This window comes from Parasteatoda tepidariorum, chromosome 1 (assembly GCF_982258835.1).
Source record: "Parasteatoda tepidariorum strain Cologne lab strain chromosome 1, Ptep-v5.0, whole genome shotgun sequence".
Taxonomy (NCBI): Eukaryota; Metazoa; Arthropoda; class Arachnida; order Araneae; family Theridiidae; genus Parasteatoda; species Parasteatoda tepidariorum.
The window spans coordinates 71,157,862-71,179,011 of NC_141755.1; the positions used below are offsets into that span (position 1 = coordinate 71,157,862).

A 21,150-nucleotide genomic window follows, 5' to 3' on the forward strand; every position below is an offset into this window, starting at 1 on the left:
GAGCTATAAATTTCTGAAAACTTCTTCTAAATAACGCTAGAGACCGTGTTAATTGGACAAGAAAGTAATTTCAATCTTAAAATTTTTCTTGAGTTGCACCCATGAAAAGAACGCACTTTTTATGACCGCTGTGTTTGACGCTAGACAGTCTTTATAGCTTTCATATGCTTGACAAAGCATTGTCATTTCGGAAAAGAAATTCCATTGCCACTTCTAACATTTCTGCCATTCAAATAAATTTCTCAATCGATTAGAAATAGCTTAACATTAGCTTTTTGTAAATCAGACGATTTTAGAATTTATTATACAAAAAATTTACTTCCTTTATATAAGAAAATATTTTATAAATAAAAAAGAACTTTTTATTCCTTAGTTATCAAGCGATTCTACACAATCTGAATAGTTTTCTAATGTTTAATATTTGCAAGATATTTAGAATTTGAAATTTAATACTAACATCTTATTCGTAGAAATTTTAACTAAGAATTATTCGTTTGTTAATAAGAAGCAACATATAACTTTAGTTTACTTGCAATCCCTTAAATTTTAATATATAAATAGACCATGCAGTTTTATTTATGATGAAAAATATTAAGCAAAAGAGGATTACATTATTTAAGAAAAAAATTGCAAGACATCACCGTATTTTATTCTAATTTGAAGAAATTATTTGAAATCATGAAAAAATGATTTCCAATAATTTTGCTACATATTTTTAATTTAAATATTACTTTCCAATTACGGTAATATACTTCTTAGGAAAAGTAAGTAGAATAATTTGACATCAGTTGTTCTAACTTGAACAACAATCGAATTTTCTTCTTAAATAAAATAGTCTAAAAATAATCGTTTGATTGTCACTTACTATTTTCTTAAGTAGCTTTTTTTTGTTATATAAAGTATTGACATTTTAAATAAATAAAGGATACATTTTAAATCCATTTGGTAATTAGTTAAACGGCTGTTAAGGAATAATTTAGAATGTTTTATAAAGCAATTAGAATAAGAAAATGGGGGGAAAATTTCTTGATCCAGTTCTTCATCATTGATTCGCCACGCGTGAGTAACATCAATACATTCATCCTAGCACTCTTGCTGTGTTTTATACAATTTTATTTCCTTTAAATATGTTTATTTTACCAACAAACGTTTTACTGTTTATTTTACGAACATATAAACTGGAAGGGAAAAAAAGGGTATTAATAGCACGTGCGTATTATCGTCTGCTACAACACAAATCGTTTGTATTTTTATTTCCACATGTGTGTTCTTTCATATGAGTGAATTGAACCGATGCTTTCTTGTGAGAATGCGAAAAACTAGTATTTTTTATTTTTTTATCACCTAAAGGATTCGCTTTGACGAACCTGTTTTTGAGCGTGATACATGACCAACTTATGAAGTGATCTTATGTTCTTTTATATTTTTTTTAACTTATTTTCCGAAGGAAACGAAAGGTTATCCTTCCTATATTAACTTATTAATAATTATTGAGCAATGAATAATTTTCAACTATAAAGTGATGAGGTAATTTTCTTTTAGCAGAAAAAGCACTTATTTCTTAACTGGAATAAAAACTGAAACTTTTTATTCACGTACTTCAAAAAAGATACTTAAAATTTAAAATGTTCAATTATATTTGTTTTAAGTATTTTAATTGCTTCCGTATATAAGTAATAAGTGTATTATACAGAAGTTAATTTCCATTAAATTACAGATATAGTGCAAATTTATAACTAAATGTAAAAAATGTTGTATTAAAAAAAACTCGAAATTTGCTTTTCAAATGTTCTTTTTGTAGTTAATAGCCATGACTATAAATTTTCTATAAGCCTTTTTGAATAAATAAAAATTGCCGTCATTAACTAAATGTTTTAACTTTTTTAGAAATTCCCTGGCCCTCTCTTGTTGATATTATTGCTACGTTTATTGTTTTAAACACTTATTTTCCAGTTTCCGTGGATAAAACTTTTTTTTTGGTAAGTACGGAGTGTAAAAAAAAAGTTTGGAAGCGGTCAAATATCTCGAGAAATTTACATCCGATCGAGAAAATGAAAATAGATGCATTCAATATTTTTTTAAAAAGTATGAGATACCAAACTCGATCTTCCATCACTGAAAAAACGAGAGCAACTTTGAAATCTTAATGATGAACCCATATTTTTTATTGCAGAATCCTCCAGAAGAAAATTACCCTATCTGGCCCACAGGTTTATACATTTTGCTCACAGAGGACTCAGTAACCGAGAAAAATTAAATATGGTACAAACTATTTTAAATCGTTAAACTCGAGGCCTATCAGATTAAGAACATAAAAATAAGCATGTTTAAAAAATTTTATCATTTTTTTTTAAAAATTTTGTTTAGAAAAAAAGATATTATAACATTTTTATTTTTGTTATTTTTTATCTTATGGGTCTCGGGATACCACCATTTTAAACAGTTTGTACCCTATTTGAATTTTCTCTGTTACAGCTAAATTAGTTACTTTTTCTGAAAAATCCGAATCTGCAATAAAAAGTAATAGGTTCATATATAAGATTTCAAATCTGCCTCCAATCCGTCCCCAAGGGGTGGAAGATTGAATTTGGTATCATTTGATTTTAAAAAATTTTTGAATGCACCATTTTCTCTTTTTCGATCCGATCTATATTTATCGAGACATTTGACCGTTTCTGAACTTTTTTTTATGTACCCTGTAATTCGTGTAACAATTTGGATTTTTTTTTAATTGGTTGCAAATTGTTAATTATTTATTAGCGGAGAAATTTAGTGAAGGGAACTTAGTCACAATTGCTCATAACCATTGTCTCTGTAAATCGCAGTTTCTTAATGCGACTGCACCGAAGATTTTAGTTTTCGAATTTGAATTTAGTCTAGTTTTGCATAGCAATCGCTTCGTAAAGGCAGGGTGCGTAGCATTTTTAAAAAGTTCTTAAAGGTGCTTATTTTCGATTTTCGTTTTTTAATAGCCCTTAAAGGTGCTTTTTTCATTGGATGTTTTTAAAAAGTGCTTAATTTTCCCTTTTACAAAATGAGATTTTTCCTTTACCTTGTTGATTTTCGCTACGAATTCTGCAAAAAGACGCAGTTCACATAGTTCTATTCAACGTTTTCACAATTAATTCAACCCCAATCTATTTGGGCTTATTGTCAGTCCGCAGCGTATGAAAACGCCAATCGTTTTACGTGATTCAAAACTTCGTGATTTTTGACACAATTGTCAAAAACTATGTCAAGAGTTTTTTTTTTTTTTTTTACCACTACAGTTAAAACAAGATAAAACAGTCAATTGTCAAAAACTTTCCAATCCTGCCTAATTATATTTTTTTTAGAGTGCTTAAAAATGTTTTTTGAATGCTTAAAAGGTGCTTATTTTTTGTTGAATAATTTGGCTACGCACCCTGGTAAAATCGTTACAAAAATACTTTTTATATTAATTAACACTTGAACCATTTAGTTAACACAGTTTAGTTTAGTTAACTTTTAGTTATAACAGTTAAAACAAGATAAAACAGTCAGTTGTCAAAAACTTTCCAATCCTGCCTAATTATATTTTTTTAGAGTGCTTAAAAATGTTTTTTGAATGCTTAAAAGGTGCTTATTTTTTGTTGAATAATTTGGCTACGCACCCTGGTAAAAGCGTTAAAAAAAATACTTTTTATGTTAATTAACACTTGAACCATTTATTAAAATTGAATTTCTTAGAAAGCACTCCCAGGATGTTTGATATTTTCATATTGCTTTATTAAAGAAAAACATTTGCGAACGTATTATTTGTTTAAAATGTTTTCTCTTATTCCTTATTTCTTGATTGTCGAAAAAAAAAAGAACATAGTAATGATCTTTTCCAGCCTATTAGAATTGTTTCTCGCCAAATTGAAAAATAATTTTCTGAAGGAAATCAATCGAAATAGATTAGGGTGAAACAAAATGGACAATTTATCTTATTTTTGTCTTTCCTTTATGATTTCGTTCTACGCTTCTGTATACGGGATAAATAAAACTGACTATTAGGGTTCTTCGCCTCCGTCGTGCTCTGCAAACAAGTAGCACGCGATTGTTCCGAAGAACCATAAAGTACCATTATTACAGCTTTTTGACGTTTTTGACCTCAAAATTATTAGTTTTCCCTGCAGTTTTTATGATCAATTCGGAAAAGTTTTATTGTTGCACCGATTCAATATTTCACTAGTAGATTCGCTTTTTTTTTTTCTTTTAAAAGAAGAAATTTTTTATTAAAAAAAAAAGAAAATAAACGCGTGTTTCGTTGAAGCATTGAATTACTTGATGCAGTTCATTGGTTAGGGGGGGGGGAGAAACGAGATAATGCTTCAATGTATATATTCAATATTTCATGGTAATAGGACATGGTTGTTATCCATTGTCGGCTGTGACGTACCCTTTGTCTTGAATAGCGTTTTTCAACTTTATTTTCCATCACTTATCTATAACTTATTTTCAACCTAATTTGACCAATTCCCCCTTTAACAATTGCTTGAAATTCGTTTCCTATTTTCCAAATTTTAAAATATGTATATACATAGGCGTTAAAAACTGAGCAGAATAAGCATAGAAAATTATGTATACCAGTATTTGTGTTATTTTTTTCTCTCTCTTTTTCTTATGTTCCCAAAAAGCTAAAATAGTTAGTTATTTTCCTTCGCAAAATCAATGACGTAACTTGAAATTAAGAGGATGTGTAGAAAACTAAAATGGGAGTATGATGAGAAGAAAAAGTTAGCATTCTTTAATTAGTTTCATTAACTGTTGAACTTGCAGTAAAAAAAAACTATGTATATATATATATATTTCAAACCGCTCTACAGCAGTGTTTCCCAAACTTATGACTTTTGTGTACTCTTTCTAAATTTTTCGTAACGCTGTGTACCACTAATAAAAAAAATTTATGTATTTTTTACTATAAAAAAAATTGCACAAAAGTTAAAAATCACAACTGGCTGTTGGCACCACTAATTATTAACTGTTAACTCTGCTAAATATAGCCAATAGAAAAATATGTAATCGTAAATTTTCATGGCTAGCTTTGGTTTTAAATAAATAAAAAAATGAAATTTTCGTTTGTTGCAAGATATTTCGCATAATAACGCGTACCCCCACTAAACTGTTCCCGTACCCCTGGGGGTACGCGTACTGCACTTTGGGAAACACTGCTCTACAGGAAGCAGAAATGCAACTGCAGAGTTGAAAGTTGGCGTGCTGAAAGGGCCACTTTCATTTATGAACTTAACACGGGTCAATTTTGTCATTTTAAGATTGCTTGAAATTCATTTTTCCGTTTCTAAATATGTATATACCATGTTCTTCAAATGTTTTAAAAATTAAACAAAATGAGCATGGAAAATTTTGATGTATACCAGTGGTTTATGCTTTTTTTTCAATGTTCCCACAATGATTTTATAGGTTAATTGGATTGAAAAATTCTTCAATTATATTTAATACTGTTAGAGCCATTCTGTTTATTACTCACTGTTTGTACAATAGGGTAACTTATGGTTTTTCCTTCCCTAATTCTTAAGATGCAGTATTGCTGGAAAGGTCACAACGCTTGTCAATTTCAACATCCTATTTCATTTCTTTGAATCATATTTTCGAATCATTGCACAAATGTTAAGGCCGTGATAGATCTTTCTTACAATCTTGGTAAAATTTACACGTTAGAAACTCTGTGACTGATTTCTCTTTTAATGTGTAATTTGCTTGGGAATCAATTTTTAATTTAAGAAATTCGTCTAACTGCATCGGGAACTTTATTAACGTTCTGACGACATGAATTTTGTAATAAATCTTAACTCCTCGTCAGGGAGTTCAGGTAAGAGTTCATTTGATTCATTTTTTAAAGATGCAGCGAGGTCTATAACTTTCATCGCTCTTTTTTCTTTTAACCAGTTATGCGTGAAATTTAATTTTAGAAATCCCCCACAGGATGCGGGATTAAAATAAAAGAATGACTTGTAATAGGCGAATAATAGGACCGTTTCCTTCGTCGAACAAAGAGCAGCAAATGGTCCTATTATAAATTTTACGAAAAACTTGTGATTGCATTTTTATGAATAAAAAAGTAACTATTCATTTCTGAAAAGTTACTGTTATTTAGAAACTTGTTAAAAAAAATCGTCAAAAAATAATGAAGTACATGAATACAATATTAGAATAATACAAGGCGAAAGCGAGGAAAAAAGAGCCACTCTTAGATAAAATGCTCTGGATTCTGGTATTCAATTCTAGAATGTCTAGGACAGGGGAGGCGAACCTTTATACTCCAACGTGCCATTTTTTCTAAAAAATTGTTTAATGAGGTCACAGCCGTGCCGTCAAATAATTTTGACTTCGTGATTATTGGGAAAATAATAATACCAAATACTATCAACTAAAAACTCTTTATTTACATTGAAGAAAAAAATACATCTTGCAATGTCGCAGTTATACGCGTAATTCTACTTAAAGTAACATCAGTGTGACTTCTGTTGTTGCAGATTAGATGACAAATGACTGTAATTTTTAAAGGTTTAATGACTGTAATTTTTAAAGGTTGTAAAATGTTAGTTTAAGCAGGACTGTTAATTTTTTTTGCTAGTTATTTATAGTTAGCTTGTTTTTTTGGTTATTAACTGTTTTTTAGCATTAATTGCTAATTTTTTATTAATAATTGTTTATTATTTTGTTTGTTTTTGTGAATTTTAATTTGATTGTTACGTATGCTTCATAGTGTAATATCATTTGTGCAATAACAATTCATAGTGAAATAACAATTGTGATCGGTGGAGTGCCCAAAATATTGTGTCGCGTGCCATAAATGGCACGCTTGCCATTGGTTCGCCATCCCTGGTCTAGGACTTTATCTCGTAGAGCAAAGGACTTGTATTAGCCCTGCTAATTGTTTTATTTTATAACAGACGTTGAACAGCCGACCCAATTATGGGTTTACAGAGATGCCAACTGCTCCGGCCAAAATAATTTTTAAAAAACTAAATAACTACTAAGTAAGTTTTGAAAATATTTGACTATTTTGCTTGCTTTTTAATAGGTACAGCATGACATTAGTACTACAAAGTGGTGAATTATATAAGCCTACGAATTATTTAGAAATATTGGTGGATAAAAATCTACTAAATTGAACTTATTAAACCAAGAATCACAATTGATAAACTACTGCTTTAATATACATATTTGCTGTCCGGCGCAAGTTGGCATCTCTGGGCTTACGACTGCTAATTGTTTACGCAATTTCTCCGCAAACCAACGTCCGCCGCCCTAATCGCAGCCTACGTATGTTATTGGTTTCAGACCGCAAGACTCCCTCACCGCCCCGCAGTATTACATACTTAGCAGTTGGTTTGTAATATAAAGGAAACATACCACCAATTAATATTAATTGTATTTATTGAAACTGCGAGTTGTGATAGTCAATGGCATAGCAGCAAAATAACTCGGGCTCTTGTTGGACCAATATTCATTAATCTTCACTCAATAAGGGTAAAAAGGGCCGATATTGACCTAAAATAGAATTGTTAGATAAACCTAATATTTTCTATCCATTATTCCACCAATAGCGGCCCTATGTAGAATTATTTTTGCCCAATAATAAAAGCTATTCTAGAACCAATTTTGAGCCCAAATAGAGCCAAGATGAAATTATTGCTGGGGTGGTAATTTTTTATTTTATACTGGGAGTACACACGTCATGCGCACTACAATTGAAATTTAGTGCGATGTGTACCCACGTCAAATGCTCTTTTAGATCTCAGTAAATTTGTGAGTATGTTGCATTGTTTTTTAAATTTTTGATATTTTTTTCCCCATTTGTTGGTTGAAACGTTGGTTAACTATGTATTGACCATTTGAGGACTGCAGTTGCCAATGCGCATCCTTAAAGAAAGGAAAGCTGAAGGATTCGTAAATCAACTACATGTTTTTTTTTTTATGTTATCATTTAGTGTTATCTGTGAGCTCGTTTATCTACTTATCAGTCGCTTTTAACTGGTGGGTGAGTGAGTGTCTGTTTACTTTGTGAGGTGTTAAAGATAAAATTGAAAAGTCAAACATTTCAAGAAAATTGTTTCCTGCTATTTACCACCATTTCTTCAATGATTAAATTTTTTCTCTGACCGCAAGTATCCTCTGTCTCATCATTTCTTATCGCATTCTACATTGGAGTTATCAGTCCGGTTTTAAGAAATATGCGGGGATTTATAAATTTCATGATTTGTGTTGATATTATCTTAAAGTACAATACCTGTGGATACCAAGGAATGTGTAAAGAGTTGGATATCCGGGACCTGATAACCTTACAAGCTGACAAGACTTGGAACATTCTTATTATAACTCTTCAAATTACACTAACTGAAAACAGTTCTGTGTATTTGATGTGAATTATTAAAATTAAATCGCTGAGATTGAGGGAAAGGACTTCTTATAGGCACGGCGAACCCAAACCTGAAAGGCAATAATTCTCCGTTTAATCAGACCTGTATATTAATATACGCGAACGCCGTTCGTGAAAAATTTGTCACCATCACGGAAATGTATTTACTATTACTAAAAAAGAGAAAATCCGCCTCTTGAAAGAATATTTAGTCTTTTTCGAATTCCCTAGAAAAGATTCATTTTTACGCTTTTTCCTACCAATGCAAACGAGATTTAAAATCACATTCACATGATTTAAAATCACACATTGCGATTCTTATTTGATGATTTGATTCGTATTCGTGCTTTGAAAATCACGCATTCCGATTCGTATTTACACAATCTAAAAATGAATAAAATTTCGCTTCGTTAATTTCATTAAAACGTTCATAAAATTCTGTGGATGAATGCTTCTTGCATACACGTTTTCTTGATCAAATTTCAGCTATTTTTTCAATTATTTAAAACTATTTTTTTTTCATAAACGTTTTTGGATTACTATTTTAAGCTTTTTTTTTTTTTTTTTTACCAAACTTATCCTTGTGGTTGGAATCAATATAGAGTTTCATAAAAAATAAATAATAAAAAAATCTGTGGTTTACAAACAAATTTCGCCAAATTGAAGTGGCGCCGAATGGATTAAAGCTAACTACAAAGGTTTAATAGTGCATGCACGCAGAAAGTTTTTTAATTGAGATTTTGTTTTCGCAGAAAGTTTTTCTTTTATCTAACTCTGCTTATAATTAGCATTTCCTCTTGAATAAATTATAACTAAAATGAAAAAATATTTAATAAATTTTGAATTTGAAAAAAAATTCTGATACATATTTTTAAAATTAATAAACCATAACTGTTACATAAGTAAATATAATTTAAGCTATTCAAAATGAACTTTAAAAATAAATTTTTAATTGCTTTACTGGGAATATGAATATCTCGTTTATACCCCAAATTAAGTTTAAATGAGCTGTAATAAATGTCATTAGTAAGAAACTAAATCTTTAACTTTTACCCCATATTTTTTTACAATTATTACTTTTTTCCTCTGAAATTATATTTTAAAGTTATTATTTTTTTTCCTTTACTATATTGATTTCAAAATCTTGACTCTTTTTTAGACCAATTTGATATTCCGGCTCCGTCAAACAGCATACTGTATTGGCTTTGTATACTTTTTTCAATGATTTTCTTCTTTTTTTTTCTTCTTCTCCTAAACTATGTGGGGAATTATACAAATGATTTGAAAGATAAATTTAAGATAATTGAACAAACCTTTCCAATTTTCTCTCCAACGAAATCACGTAGGTTATAATTGTCCCCCCCCCCCTTTAGATATTGTTGTCTAATTCATTTGTAAATGACATTTTTACTTTCTAAATATTTTCAACGGGCACGAAAAAAAGCAATAAAATAGCTTTTACTTTTCAAGAGTTAAATACAGTATTATTATTAGACGCACTATAATATTCTATGTAATATTATAATTATCAGGTGATACTATGCAACTTTATTGTTTTTACTCGGATGAAACCGGTTTGCATTTGTTTGCGCTCCTCTATCAATTGGTTAACATTGTAAATGCAATACGTTAAAAAATAAATACAAATAGGAAGTATATAAAAAAATCTCCTTAATAAAAACCCATTACATGTATGTTTTAATATAAAAGTATTGCATATAAACTCGTGCAAATCACGTAGTTATTAAAAAAACTACAGTGCGTCTAATAATTTGATCTAATTATTATAATATACTAATACAATGCTTGATATAATAAATATTCTATATTTATATAATATATCGTCTAATTTATCCAATCGTCAAATTTGTATTATACATCGTCTAATTTAACCAATTGATACACAAACGTAAACAAGTGCAAACCGGTTTCAGTCACATAAAAACAAAGCTGTATTGTATTACCTGATAATTAAGATTTTACATAGAATCTTATAGTGTGTCTAATAATTTGGCCTGGGACTGTATATATGTGATTATATAGAATTAGTTAGGCGTGTGTTGATTATACTGCAACAATAGGATAGTAAAGAGTAAAGTGCCAATACTCTCTTGAATTGTGTTACCAGGGGTCTGTCCAGACATTTTGTGAAAGGTCCGTTTTTGTAAAATTGTGAAAAAATTATTCGTAATTTGTGAATATAAAATAAATGTTAAGTCATTCTTTCAACCTGGGTCCTGCTTTTGTGAATTTTGGCAAATAGGGTCCTGTTATTGCAAAAAACTTTTTCAAGCAGTTTTTAAATTGTAAAGAGATACAAGATTATGCTCAACACTGTAAAATTATAATTGGAAAAAATTAAAATTTAAAAGATAAGCAGCAATTGCTGCTACTAAATAGAGATGCAACATACAAATATTTGGTATTTAGCCTATACTGCTGAACACAGAATATTCATTTCGGACAAATAATGGAAGAAGCGTCTGCCGAAGACAAAACCTAGTTCGTTTACATCTGCCTTTCTCCCCCCCCCCCCCCCTGGGAAGTGTGTATTCGATTAACAAAACAATAATGAAGATAAACAAATTTGTGAAGGATCCGATTAAAAGAAAAATCATTTTGTGAAGGGTCCCTTTTTAAGTTAAAATATTTTGTGAAGGATCCGTTTTTATGAAAAGATACTTTGTGAAGGGTCCGTTAACGGACCCAAATTTCTTCTAAACAGACCCCAGGTTACATAAATAATGTTGTATTTAAAGAAAAGAAAAAACACTGTTTTAAATATAAATAGTGTTCTATAAAATAAAAAAGAAACTGAACACTCTTAGAAAATAAGGTTATTTCGGTATGAAAGTGATTAACGCTTGAGTCGCCCTGATTATTGGCTAATATTCATTCAAAATGCTTTTGTGATCTTCAAGAAATTACTTTTTTATGAGATCGAAGGGAATGTGTGGATTTCGGCGAACCGTTTGACCCACTAAGGAATATCTATACTCTGTTTATGAGGGTGTGATTACTGACATGGTCTATCGATCACTTCACGCGTAATTATATTAAAAATAATCTATTTACTTTTTTTAGTTTTCTTCAAATGTCGGAATGTATTATGTACTAATTTAATATGTGTACATTTGTCTATAAATTAAAAATTCGTAAATTTGCAACCATGTCAACACCAATACGCATCATTTAATGTAATTTTTTTTAAATAATTACTTCGGTCACCTTTGAGATTCATTTATTAATATGCTAAATGTCATGAATTAGAAGATCATTATATCGCTATGTAATTTTATATCGCTATATAATTACAAAACATCGTCTATGAGCCGTATGCAGCTCGAAACGCGGGTTTACAAAAGCTGGAAAAGCAGATTTTCAAAAATTCATAAAGAAAAGGTATTAATTCGTTTCGGAAAAACGAACAAAAATCTCCATATTATTATTGGTGCCAGTGATGTTAAGGTTGATAATATATCAGGGTGCATAGCGTTTTTAAAAAATGCTTAAAGGTGCTTATTTTCGATTTTCGTTTTTTAAAAGCCCTTAACAGTGCTTTTTTCATTGGGTGTTTTTAAAAAGTGCTTAATTTTCCCTTTTTCAAAATGAGATTTTTCCTTTATCATGTTGATTTTTGCTTTGAACTGTGCAAAAAGACACAGTTAACAGTGTTTTATTCAACGTTTTCACAATTAATTCAACCCCAATCTATTTCAGTCCGTAGCGTATGAAAAAGCCACTCGTTTTGCATGATTCAAAATTTCATGATTTTTTGACAGTTGTCAAAAACAATGCCAAAAGGTTTTTTTTTTTTCTTTTGGCATGATGGTTTAAAACAAGCTAAAACCGTCAATTGTCAAAAACTTTCCAACCCTGCTTAGTTATGATATTTTTTAAAGTGCTTAAAAATATTTTTTGAGTTCTTGAAAATTGCTCAAAAGGTGCTTATTTTTTGTTGAATAATTTGGCTACGCACCCTGTATGTATTTCATTTTATAACCACTTTGAACAGCAAACCCAATTTTGCATTCACGACTACCAATGTTCAACTCCGTAGCCTTGTAATTTTCAACCCAATCGAGGAGACAGTGGAACTCCTGGATCAAGTGTTAGGAAAAATTGGCTTTTTGATGGAACTAACCCGCATTAGCGTTACATGGAGAGGAAAACCACGAAAACTTCCCTTAGTTATCCTTATGCCTAATTATTTTTCTTTACATGTATTAATTGAAATAAGAAAATAAGCTATTTACTAAAAAGTAAAGTTGAAAAGGTACTTATTTGTTTAGAAACGTAAAAATTCCCCATACTAATATTGACGCAGATGGCGCTTAATTAATTTTGGTAGTTCGACGTACTGCTGATATAGTAATTGGTGCAGCTCTAGTTAGGAATTCTCCTACGATTTTTCCATAATTCCAGAAAATATTTTTTCCAGTGATAGCAAAAATAGTGTATTAGTATATTCTAATGAATTAGAATTAAAGGAACTTTTTCCCTCTATTATTTATAAATATTTTAAACATTATTTTTAAGTTCAGTTAGAGAAATCGCCTTGCTCTAAAGTCGTTTAAGATTTCTATTCGTTTTTAAAATTTCGGCTTTAGTTTACTACAACTAATAATGTATTTCGCACAGAACTCAAACGTTAAAATTGCTAAACTCTCTTCGGTATGTATTACCAAAGAAAGCCTGGTACTGGTTATATTAATGTTGGTACAAAGCATTATATTGATATATTTGATCATTATTAGAACTGCACCAATACTGAGCAGTTTTAATACAGATACTGTGGAAATGGTTATCTTATAGCTCGTCGAAAGGACTAAGTACCAGGTAGAATTACTTCATAGAGGTAAATTTTGACTACCATAACTTAGCTGCGAGCAATAACATCATGCCATGTGATACTGAATCTATATTTATTCTGGTGGGATGAACTACAAAAAATGTGTTTCGATTAATTTAATAACGTAAAACCACCGGAAAGGGCAACAAATAATAAAAAATAAATACTTGGAATCATGTTAACTTTGGTAATTGCGTTGGTATATGCCTTTCTGTTTTGAACAAGATTTCGTATAGTTCAGCAGTGATATATAGTTTTATTTTTATCCCTTAAGAAGAACGAGTATTCAACTAGTTATTTAAATAAAATATTAAAATTAAATGCAATGTTTCATAATGCTGTGTCTCGGTTATTGCCTTTTTGCTAATGCTTTAATAATTAAATATCAATAAGTTTTTTTCTTTAGGAAAAAAAAAAATCAGACTCCATTGTGTTGGTAAAGGAATTTCAGTTTTGTGTGAGATTTCGTATTGTTGTCCAGCTCTGATATATACTTTTTTATTTACCCCGTGCGAAGAACGAGAATTCGATTAGTTATTTAAATGTAAAAAATATATGTATATATATATTAAAATGAAATCCGATGTGTTTTTAATGTCTCTCGGTTATTTCTTTTTTGTTAAGGTTTTAATAGTTAAATCGGAATAAATCATTTTTTTTCTTTACAAAAAAAAAAGAGAAGAAAAAATATATTTTCCGATTCAATTGTTTTAAAAATATTTTTAACAATGGATTCTCAAATCTCGAAGTTTTTTAGAATATATTTTGTTATGTAAAAGGTATTTTTGGAAACTGTTTTTAAACAATACTAGAAAAGTATAAAAAAAAAATTAAAAAAAGTTATTCTAGAATTAAATATATTTTGCACTTGTATTTAATGACTCTTGCTTTTCGATCTTCTTCGAAGCGCTGAACAAAGCGTGACGCATTTTTTTGTTAAACTAAATGAAAAAGAGATTCGACTTGCTCTGGTTACATTCCGGACTCAACCAAAGATGTTATGTGCGTCAAGGTGATGTACCGTTACTAATAAATAGGAGAGCGCATCCTTCGCAAATCTTCTTATTTTGTATTGACGTCCAAACAATATGAATGACAACAAAATTTCCTGTTTCGTCATGGCTCTTAAACTAGTTTTGCAAAATGATGATGTTTGAAAGAGTTTGTTTTAAATTATTAACTAAGATTTAAATGGCATTAAATGTCTCTTTTTTTTTTGCATGTGTTTTTAATTAAAAATAATCTTCTTCTTTTTTTTAAATTTCTTTTATAAAATTGAAAAGGGAGCAAAATCTTAAAACGAAACACTTTTATGACTTATGAACTAATCATCTATTTTTCTGTACTAATAAAGATGCTAACTTAATGGTTAGTGGGTATATACTTTAAAAATGCTAATTAATTTCTGCAATTGATATTTTAAATTATGAAACCAGACACAAAAACGTATTTCCACCCTACGTACGATTTTTTGGACGAATTCTTAACTATAAAATATTAGCCAGCTATCTGTCCAGACATTTTGTGAAAGGTCCGTTTTTGTAAAATTGTGAAAAAATTACTCGTAATTTGTGAATATAAAATAAACGTTAAGTCACATTCTTTCAACCAGGGTCCGCTTTTGAGAATTGGTGCAAATAGGGTCTGTTATTGCAAAAAAAACTTTTTCAAGGAATTTTTAAATTGTAAAGATCTACAAGATTATGCTTAAAACTGTAAAATTATAATTAAAAAAATTAAATTTTAAAAACTAAACAGCAATTGCAGCTACTAAATTAGCGATGCAACGTATAAATATTTGGTATTTAGCCTATACAGAAAGCAGAATAATCATTTCGGATGAAATAAGGAAGAATCGTCTGCCGAAGACAAAATTTAGTTCCTTTACATCTGTCTTCCTCCCCCCCCTTCCTGGAAAGGGTTTATTCGATTAACGAAACAATAATGAAGATAAAAAAAATTGTGAAGGGTCCGTTTTTATGAAAAGATATTTGTTAACGAACCCAAATTTCTTCTAAACAGACCCCTGTTAGCGTAGCAGCCATTACCTGGACATGTCATTTTGCTTAACATGTCATTTTGCTTATAAACGATCAGCTGACGTCATATAGGTAACATGTGTGGGTATTCGTGATCATCTTCTTGAAGTGCAAGTACCCAATTGGCATATTTAGGATTTAATCCTCAACCATTAAGATTGCGTATTCGTGATCATCTTCTTGAAGTGCAAGTATCCAATTGGCATATTTAGGATTTAATCCTCAACCATTAAGATTGCGTTTTAATTTGTGTAAATATAATATAATCGCAAGATCAAAAGCTGTAACGGTATTAGTTCTGTTTTTTTTTTTATTTTGCGCTTAATACCTGACATTCTTTAATAGCATTCAGGAATAAGCCATATTATATGCAATTTGTTAAAACATAGAACTCGATATTTATAATTTCTAGATGAAATTTAGTGTTTTGAAAATTATTAATTAAAAATAACATTTCTTTAAATTCGTTGTTTTTAGGGAGAGAGAACTGTATTTTTAAAGTTATCGCTAACTAAAGTAAGGTATAGAGAGATTTTTACGGTTGTAAATTAATCTATAGGAATAGATTATAAGTTTAGAATTGGAAAGCCCATTATAGAGAAAATATTAAGATTTTTTCTACGTTTAACATTAAAATAGTAATATTTAGATTTGGGATGAATAAATTTGATTAAATTAGAGAAGGGAAGAAATTTTAAAATGCAATGTAGTTAGAATGGAGAGTGGACTGTAACAATGGATTTTTTTAAAATGTATTAAGGGCCATAAACAAAGAGTTAATATTTTTCCCACATTCCAAATGGGATATCATGTAATAAATGGCAAGTAGCAGAAAATATTTTGATTAAAACTGTTATTTCTCGAAATTAATGATATATGTTAAAGATATAGCTCATATTTAATTCATTTATTACGCATCTTATTTTCTAATTTAAAAAAAAAAAATAGAAACTGATATCTTTAACCGTTTTGAAGGAAGTTTTCGTTTGTTTAATGCTTTTTACAGCTGCAGATATAGGATCCAACGATTTTTCTTTTCTTTTTTTGTTAAATGAATTAATTTACATTAAAAAAGTTGAGACAAATTCAAATAGCTTTTTTTTTTCCCCAAAAAAATTTTTTTATAGTTTTTTTCTATTCATTGGTAATTAAATGGGCATCGTTTTAGTGTTATCAAATTGTAATTTTAAAAAAATGTATATTTATTGACCTATAATTAAGATTTGATGTTTGTATGACAAAAATTTCATCCTTGAAATTATAATTCAAATGCTTTGGATATGATATCACTGTTAAAACAGTAACAGTGGTATAAATAACACCTCCGCGGTGTTTGGGGGGGGGGAGGTTTGAAGTCGCAACTCATCAGAAAAAGTATTATGAGTTCAAATAAAAATATTTTGTATTTATAAAATATGTTTAGTTCACTTTATAAATAATAACCCTTAGCTAAACTTTGAATATTATTTTAAAAAAATTCATTTTAATATGTTAAGTGATTGCAGTGTTTCAATTAAGTACCTTAACTCAATTTTAATTGCAATTGCTATTTTCATTTTTTTAAATTAAAATAAAATTAATGATTATAAATATTTGAACATCTCTTCACCGCAGTGTTTTTGTTTCGTATTATAATTTTAAAATTATTTTATGCAAATCTAAGACTTGGCGCATTTATAAATTTTGCAGGGGCGCATCTAAGTCTATGTACGCTACTGAACCGTCAAATCCTCTAATATATATCGGCTCTGCTTTAAAGAAGTAGTAGAGTTGTAGTTTTCTTTTCTGTCCTCCAGTTTTAAATACGTTGTTGCATATTTCACAACTATCCGGTTGAGGGCCTGGTTGGTAGGGCGTTGGACTCTTGTTCGTGAGAACGAGAGTTCGAATCCATCCGGCTGAAGAATCTCCGTGTACTAAATGGTGACTGCTGCACATTAAATCTGTCTGGATCACGAAGTCCTCCAAGTTCCCATAACAAATCAATACCTCTGGGGGTACTGATCCAAGAGTTCCCTCATCTTCGGGATTGAGTTCAAAATTTCAAGGCTACGGAATTGAACATTGGTAGTTGTGAACTCAAATTTGGGTCTGTTGTGCAACGACGGTTTTAAAATAAAATTTAAAAAAAAAACTATTAGGTTGACAACTAAGTTTCCTTCTATTTTTTTTTTCTAATGTTAGCCGTTTAACCATTCCATTATCCCTCTCCGTCCCCTTGTCGTTTGATGCGAATTTTCTTGCTTAGGTTTAATCGCTCTTCATCGAACTCAATTGGATGAAAAGATCAAGGTGCGTCAAGGCCAAAATTTCCATTTTTAAACTTTGTAAAACAATCTCCAGCATTTACTTACATTTAAAGGTTAGAAATATATACAAATAATGAAATGTTTAATGGATAAGCAGCCCCCCCCCCCCCAAAAAAAAAAAGATTTCATTTGACCATCTAAATTAAATCATATATTTTTTCGATAGTGAAATATCTACTAATGTTTTTAATTTTTGTTAAATATTTATTTTTAATCTAATATTTTTCTTTCATTGCTTTTAGTAAGTTTTCATATTAAATTTTTTTCTCGAATCTGGTTCAGTACAGAACCCGTTATCCAGAAATCAGTAAACCGGAAAACCAAAAAACCGGTACGAAATTCCATAAATTTTCCCGCCATTTTTTTAAAAAAAAAAATTTTTTTTTCCTCATAAGATTTTAGGATTTTTCTTTCTTTTTTGAAAGATGTTTACCTTACCATCATTTTGGAAATAATCATTAGTGTATTACTTTGTTTTTTTCAAGATTATTTCCAAATTTGTCTTTTTTTAGTTGGGTTTAACAATAAAAAAAACGGTTTTTTGTAGCGATTCAGAAAACCGGAAAAATCAGTTATCCGGAATAGCGATGGTCCCGATCGTTCCGGATAATCGGTTCCCTACTGTATATTGTTTGATGAAAATTGTATTTGTTTATTGTGTCTTTCAGGTTCCTCATTCAGAACTGTTGGATGAGATAAGTGCCTGTGGGAATGATTGCAGCTGCGAAGGGAACAAACATTCAAATAGTCTATCCATGCCAATATGCTTTCTAGTTAGAGAACAAGCCAAGTCTCAAGTTGCCATTCAGGTCATTATAATATCTCTTTGTTGTTTCACAATTTTAAATTTTACTCAATTTTTTCACTTCATCCAAAATGGTAAATCCTGCTTTTCCTTACTGTGAGGTGTCCCATTAATATTCGACGATTTGAAAACTTAAAGAAAAATGAGAGTTCAACTGCTTAGGCAACCGAAATCATTGTTTTATAGTTGTTTTTGATTGACAGAACCATCTGTTGACGAATTTTGTAATTTGGTGAAAATTATGTCTCTCTTGAATACTCTAATTTTTTGTTTTTTACCTTCCTCCCTATTTCTCTGCCATTTATATCTTAGCATCAGGGTTGTCACAGGCGACTTTTTTTTGCCTAAAAAGGCTAAAAAAGCAACTATTTTCTGGAACTGGAGACTATTGGGAGACGTTTCTAAACTCCTAGCGATGTTTTTTTTTTTATTATTATTATTTTTTTTTTTTAAGCATAAATTGGGTGGAAAATCTGCACCCCACAAGATAGTCTCTGAAACCATTTAACTTTTTTTTCTCCTTAAAAAATAAAAAAAATTTTAATTGCAAATCTGAGTCTTCACTTTTTAATTCGTTCAATCTGCACAGACACCGTTGTAAGTCTATTTCATTTCTTGATCGCCTTTTCATCGATAATTGTTACGAAATTCTGCATGATTTAAGAAAATAATAATAATTTTTTTTACGATGCGTGAATTTCGAATTTGAGTAATTACTTTTAATATATGTATATATCTATAAACATTTACGTTTGTATAAAAATTATATTTGCCACCAACTTGACTGAATGAATCATGGTATATGACAATTAAGTCATTAAGAAAATTTTAGTCATATTTTTGATGAATTTTTGTCTCTTATTTAGGCAACTATTTTCCTAGTTTTTGCCTACTATTTTCATGTTTTAGGCTACTAAAAACAACGATTTTTTTCTGTGGCAACCCTGTAACCTGTCAACTTATAGAATTCAAAATTTTTTATTTAGTGATACTCCTTTACTTATTATAATAAAACTATACAAAATTTCAGGTAATTTGTATTTTTCCCATTTTCTGAACTGTTAAGTAATGTTTACATAAAACTAAACTGTAACATTTAGTTATCGATGAGGGTGCGAAGCGTTTTTAAGAAGTGTTTTTTTTTCATTTAAATTTATTACAAATTATTTCATTTAAATTTATTTAACTCCTCATGCTCCACAATGCATAACATGAGGCTTCCAGATATAAGTGGGCAAAGCACAGTTGCTGATTAAAAAGAAACAACACAAAATTATAAAGTTTTAAGTTGCAAACAAAATTGCTTAAAATATTTAATTTTTCAGTGCATTTAACAAACAGGTGACCAAGAATTACCCCGGTGTCTTAGTTCCTTTTTTAAGCTTTCTCTTTGACTTGAATATAAATTACTGTAAAATATAATGTGTTCTACAGTGTCGACGTCCTGACCACAAGAACAAAAATTACAGTTCACTGAATTAAACAAGTAGGTTTTAAAATATCCATGTCCTGTTAGAATAGGAGTTAATTTAAAGTCAATAAAAAAATTTCCTACTTTTCGACTGAAAAATTTTTGGGGAAAATATTTTTAGTCCACGCAGCCTTTGGTACAGCTTAGAATTCAGTGTTCTAGTCCAAAACAGTTTTTCAGTGTGGCAACGGGGCAGACATTGAAAGATCAATATCAAGGCAAGTCGTGTCTTTGGCCAATTATTACACTCTATCATTACCGCTGTGACCCCGAACATAAGAAAAACGGACTTCAGCAATATCCACGAGGGCATACACAATCGATTGAATTTTGCACTGCAAGCTTTTCTGCAGAAACTGTATTACACAAAAGATGAAAGTGAATCTGTGCTGATAAAATACCCGAGATTCTCATTTTGAAGAGTCTTTAATCTATTTCACAGCAAGATAAGATATATGCACAGCAGCTCAGCTTGAAAATGAGATGAGATGAGAATTTCTTAATCGATGATGGAAGGTAACTTTTTTAACTTCATAAATGACGTAAGCAAGTCCAACTTTTCCGTCTATGAAACAAATGGATTCAAGAAAGATGGATCAAGAATGGATTCAATAAGTGGATCAAGAATGGATTCAACAAATGGATCAAGAATGGATTCAACAAATGGATCAAGAATGGATTCAACAAATGGATCAAGAATGGATTCAATAAATGGATCAAGAATGGATTCAATAAATGGATCAAGAATGGATTCAACAAATCGATCAAGAATGGATTCAACAAATCGATCAAGAATGGATTCAACAAATGGATCAAGAATGGATTCAACAAATGGATTCAACAAATGGATTCAAGAATAGATTCAACAAATGGATTCAAGAATAGATTCAACAAATGGATTCAAGAATAGATTCAACAAATGGATTCAAGAATAGATTCAACAAAAGGATTCAAGAATAGATTCAACAAATGGATTCAAGAAATATTTAAGAAAGACTTCGCTTGTATGAGTAATAAGGGTGAGACAAGCATGTTACCAGAAGCTTGCCATCATGCGTGCAAAGGCAAGTAGTCGAGTAATTATCCCTAACATCAAGGTTGTTCAAAATAACTAAGTCAATAAATAGGTGGGAGACCAAAAATAGCAAACACTGCTTCATAACTAATAGTCTGTACTGCTTAATGGCTCGAAACAGAAATCTCCATTGTGTTCTAAGAAGTCAACAATTTATTTTCTTTCTTAAAGAATGACCCCAAGAGCACAACACATAAGATATGAAATGAAAGA

The 21,150-nt window shown here is 30.0% G+C and overlaps 1 protein-coding gene across 1 annotated transcript in view; it reads left to right on the top strand.

Moving 5' to 3' along the window:
- Positions 1-21,150, top strand: part of LOC122268941 (uncharacterized) — a 53,872-nt gene that overhangs the window by 28,525 nt on the left and 4,197 nt on the right. Inside the window, exon 2 of the mRNA XM_071179649.2 lies at positions 18,255-18,395. Within this exon, the coding sequence (XP_071035750.1) occupies positions 18,255-18,395 (141 nt within the window). The remainder of the gene's footprint in view (positions 1-18,254; positions 18,396-21,150) is intronic.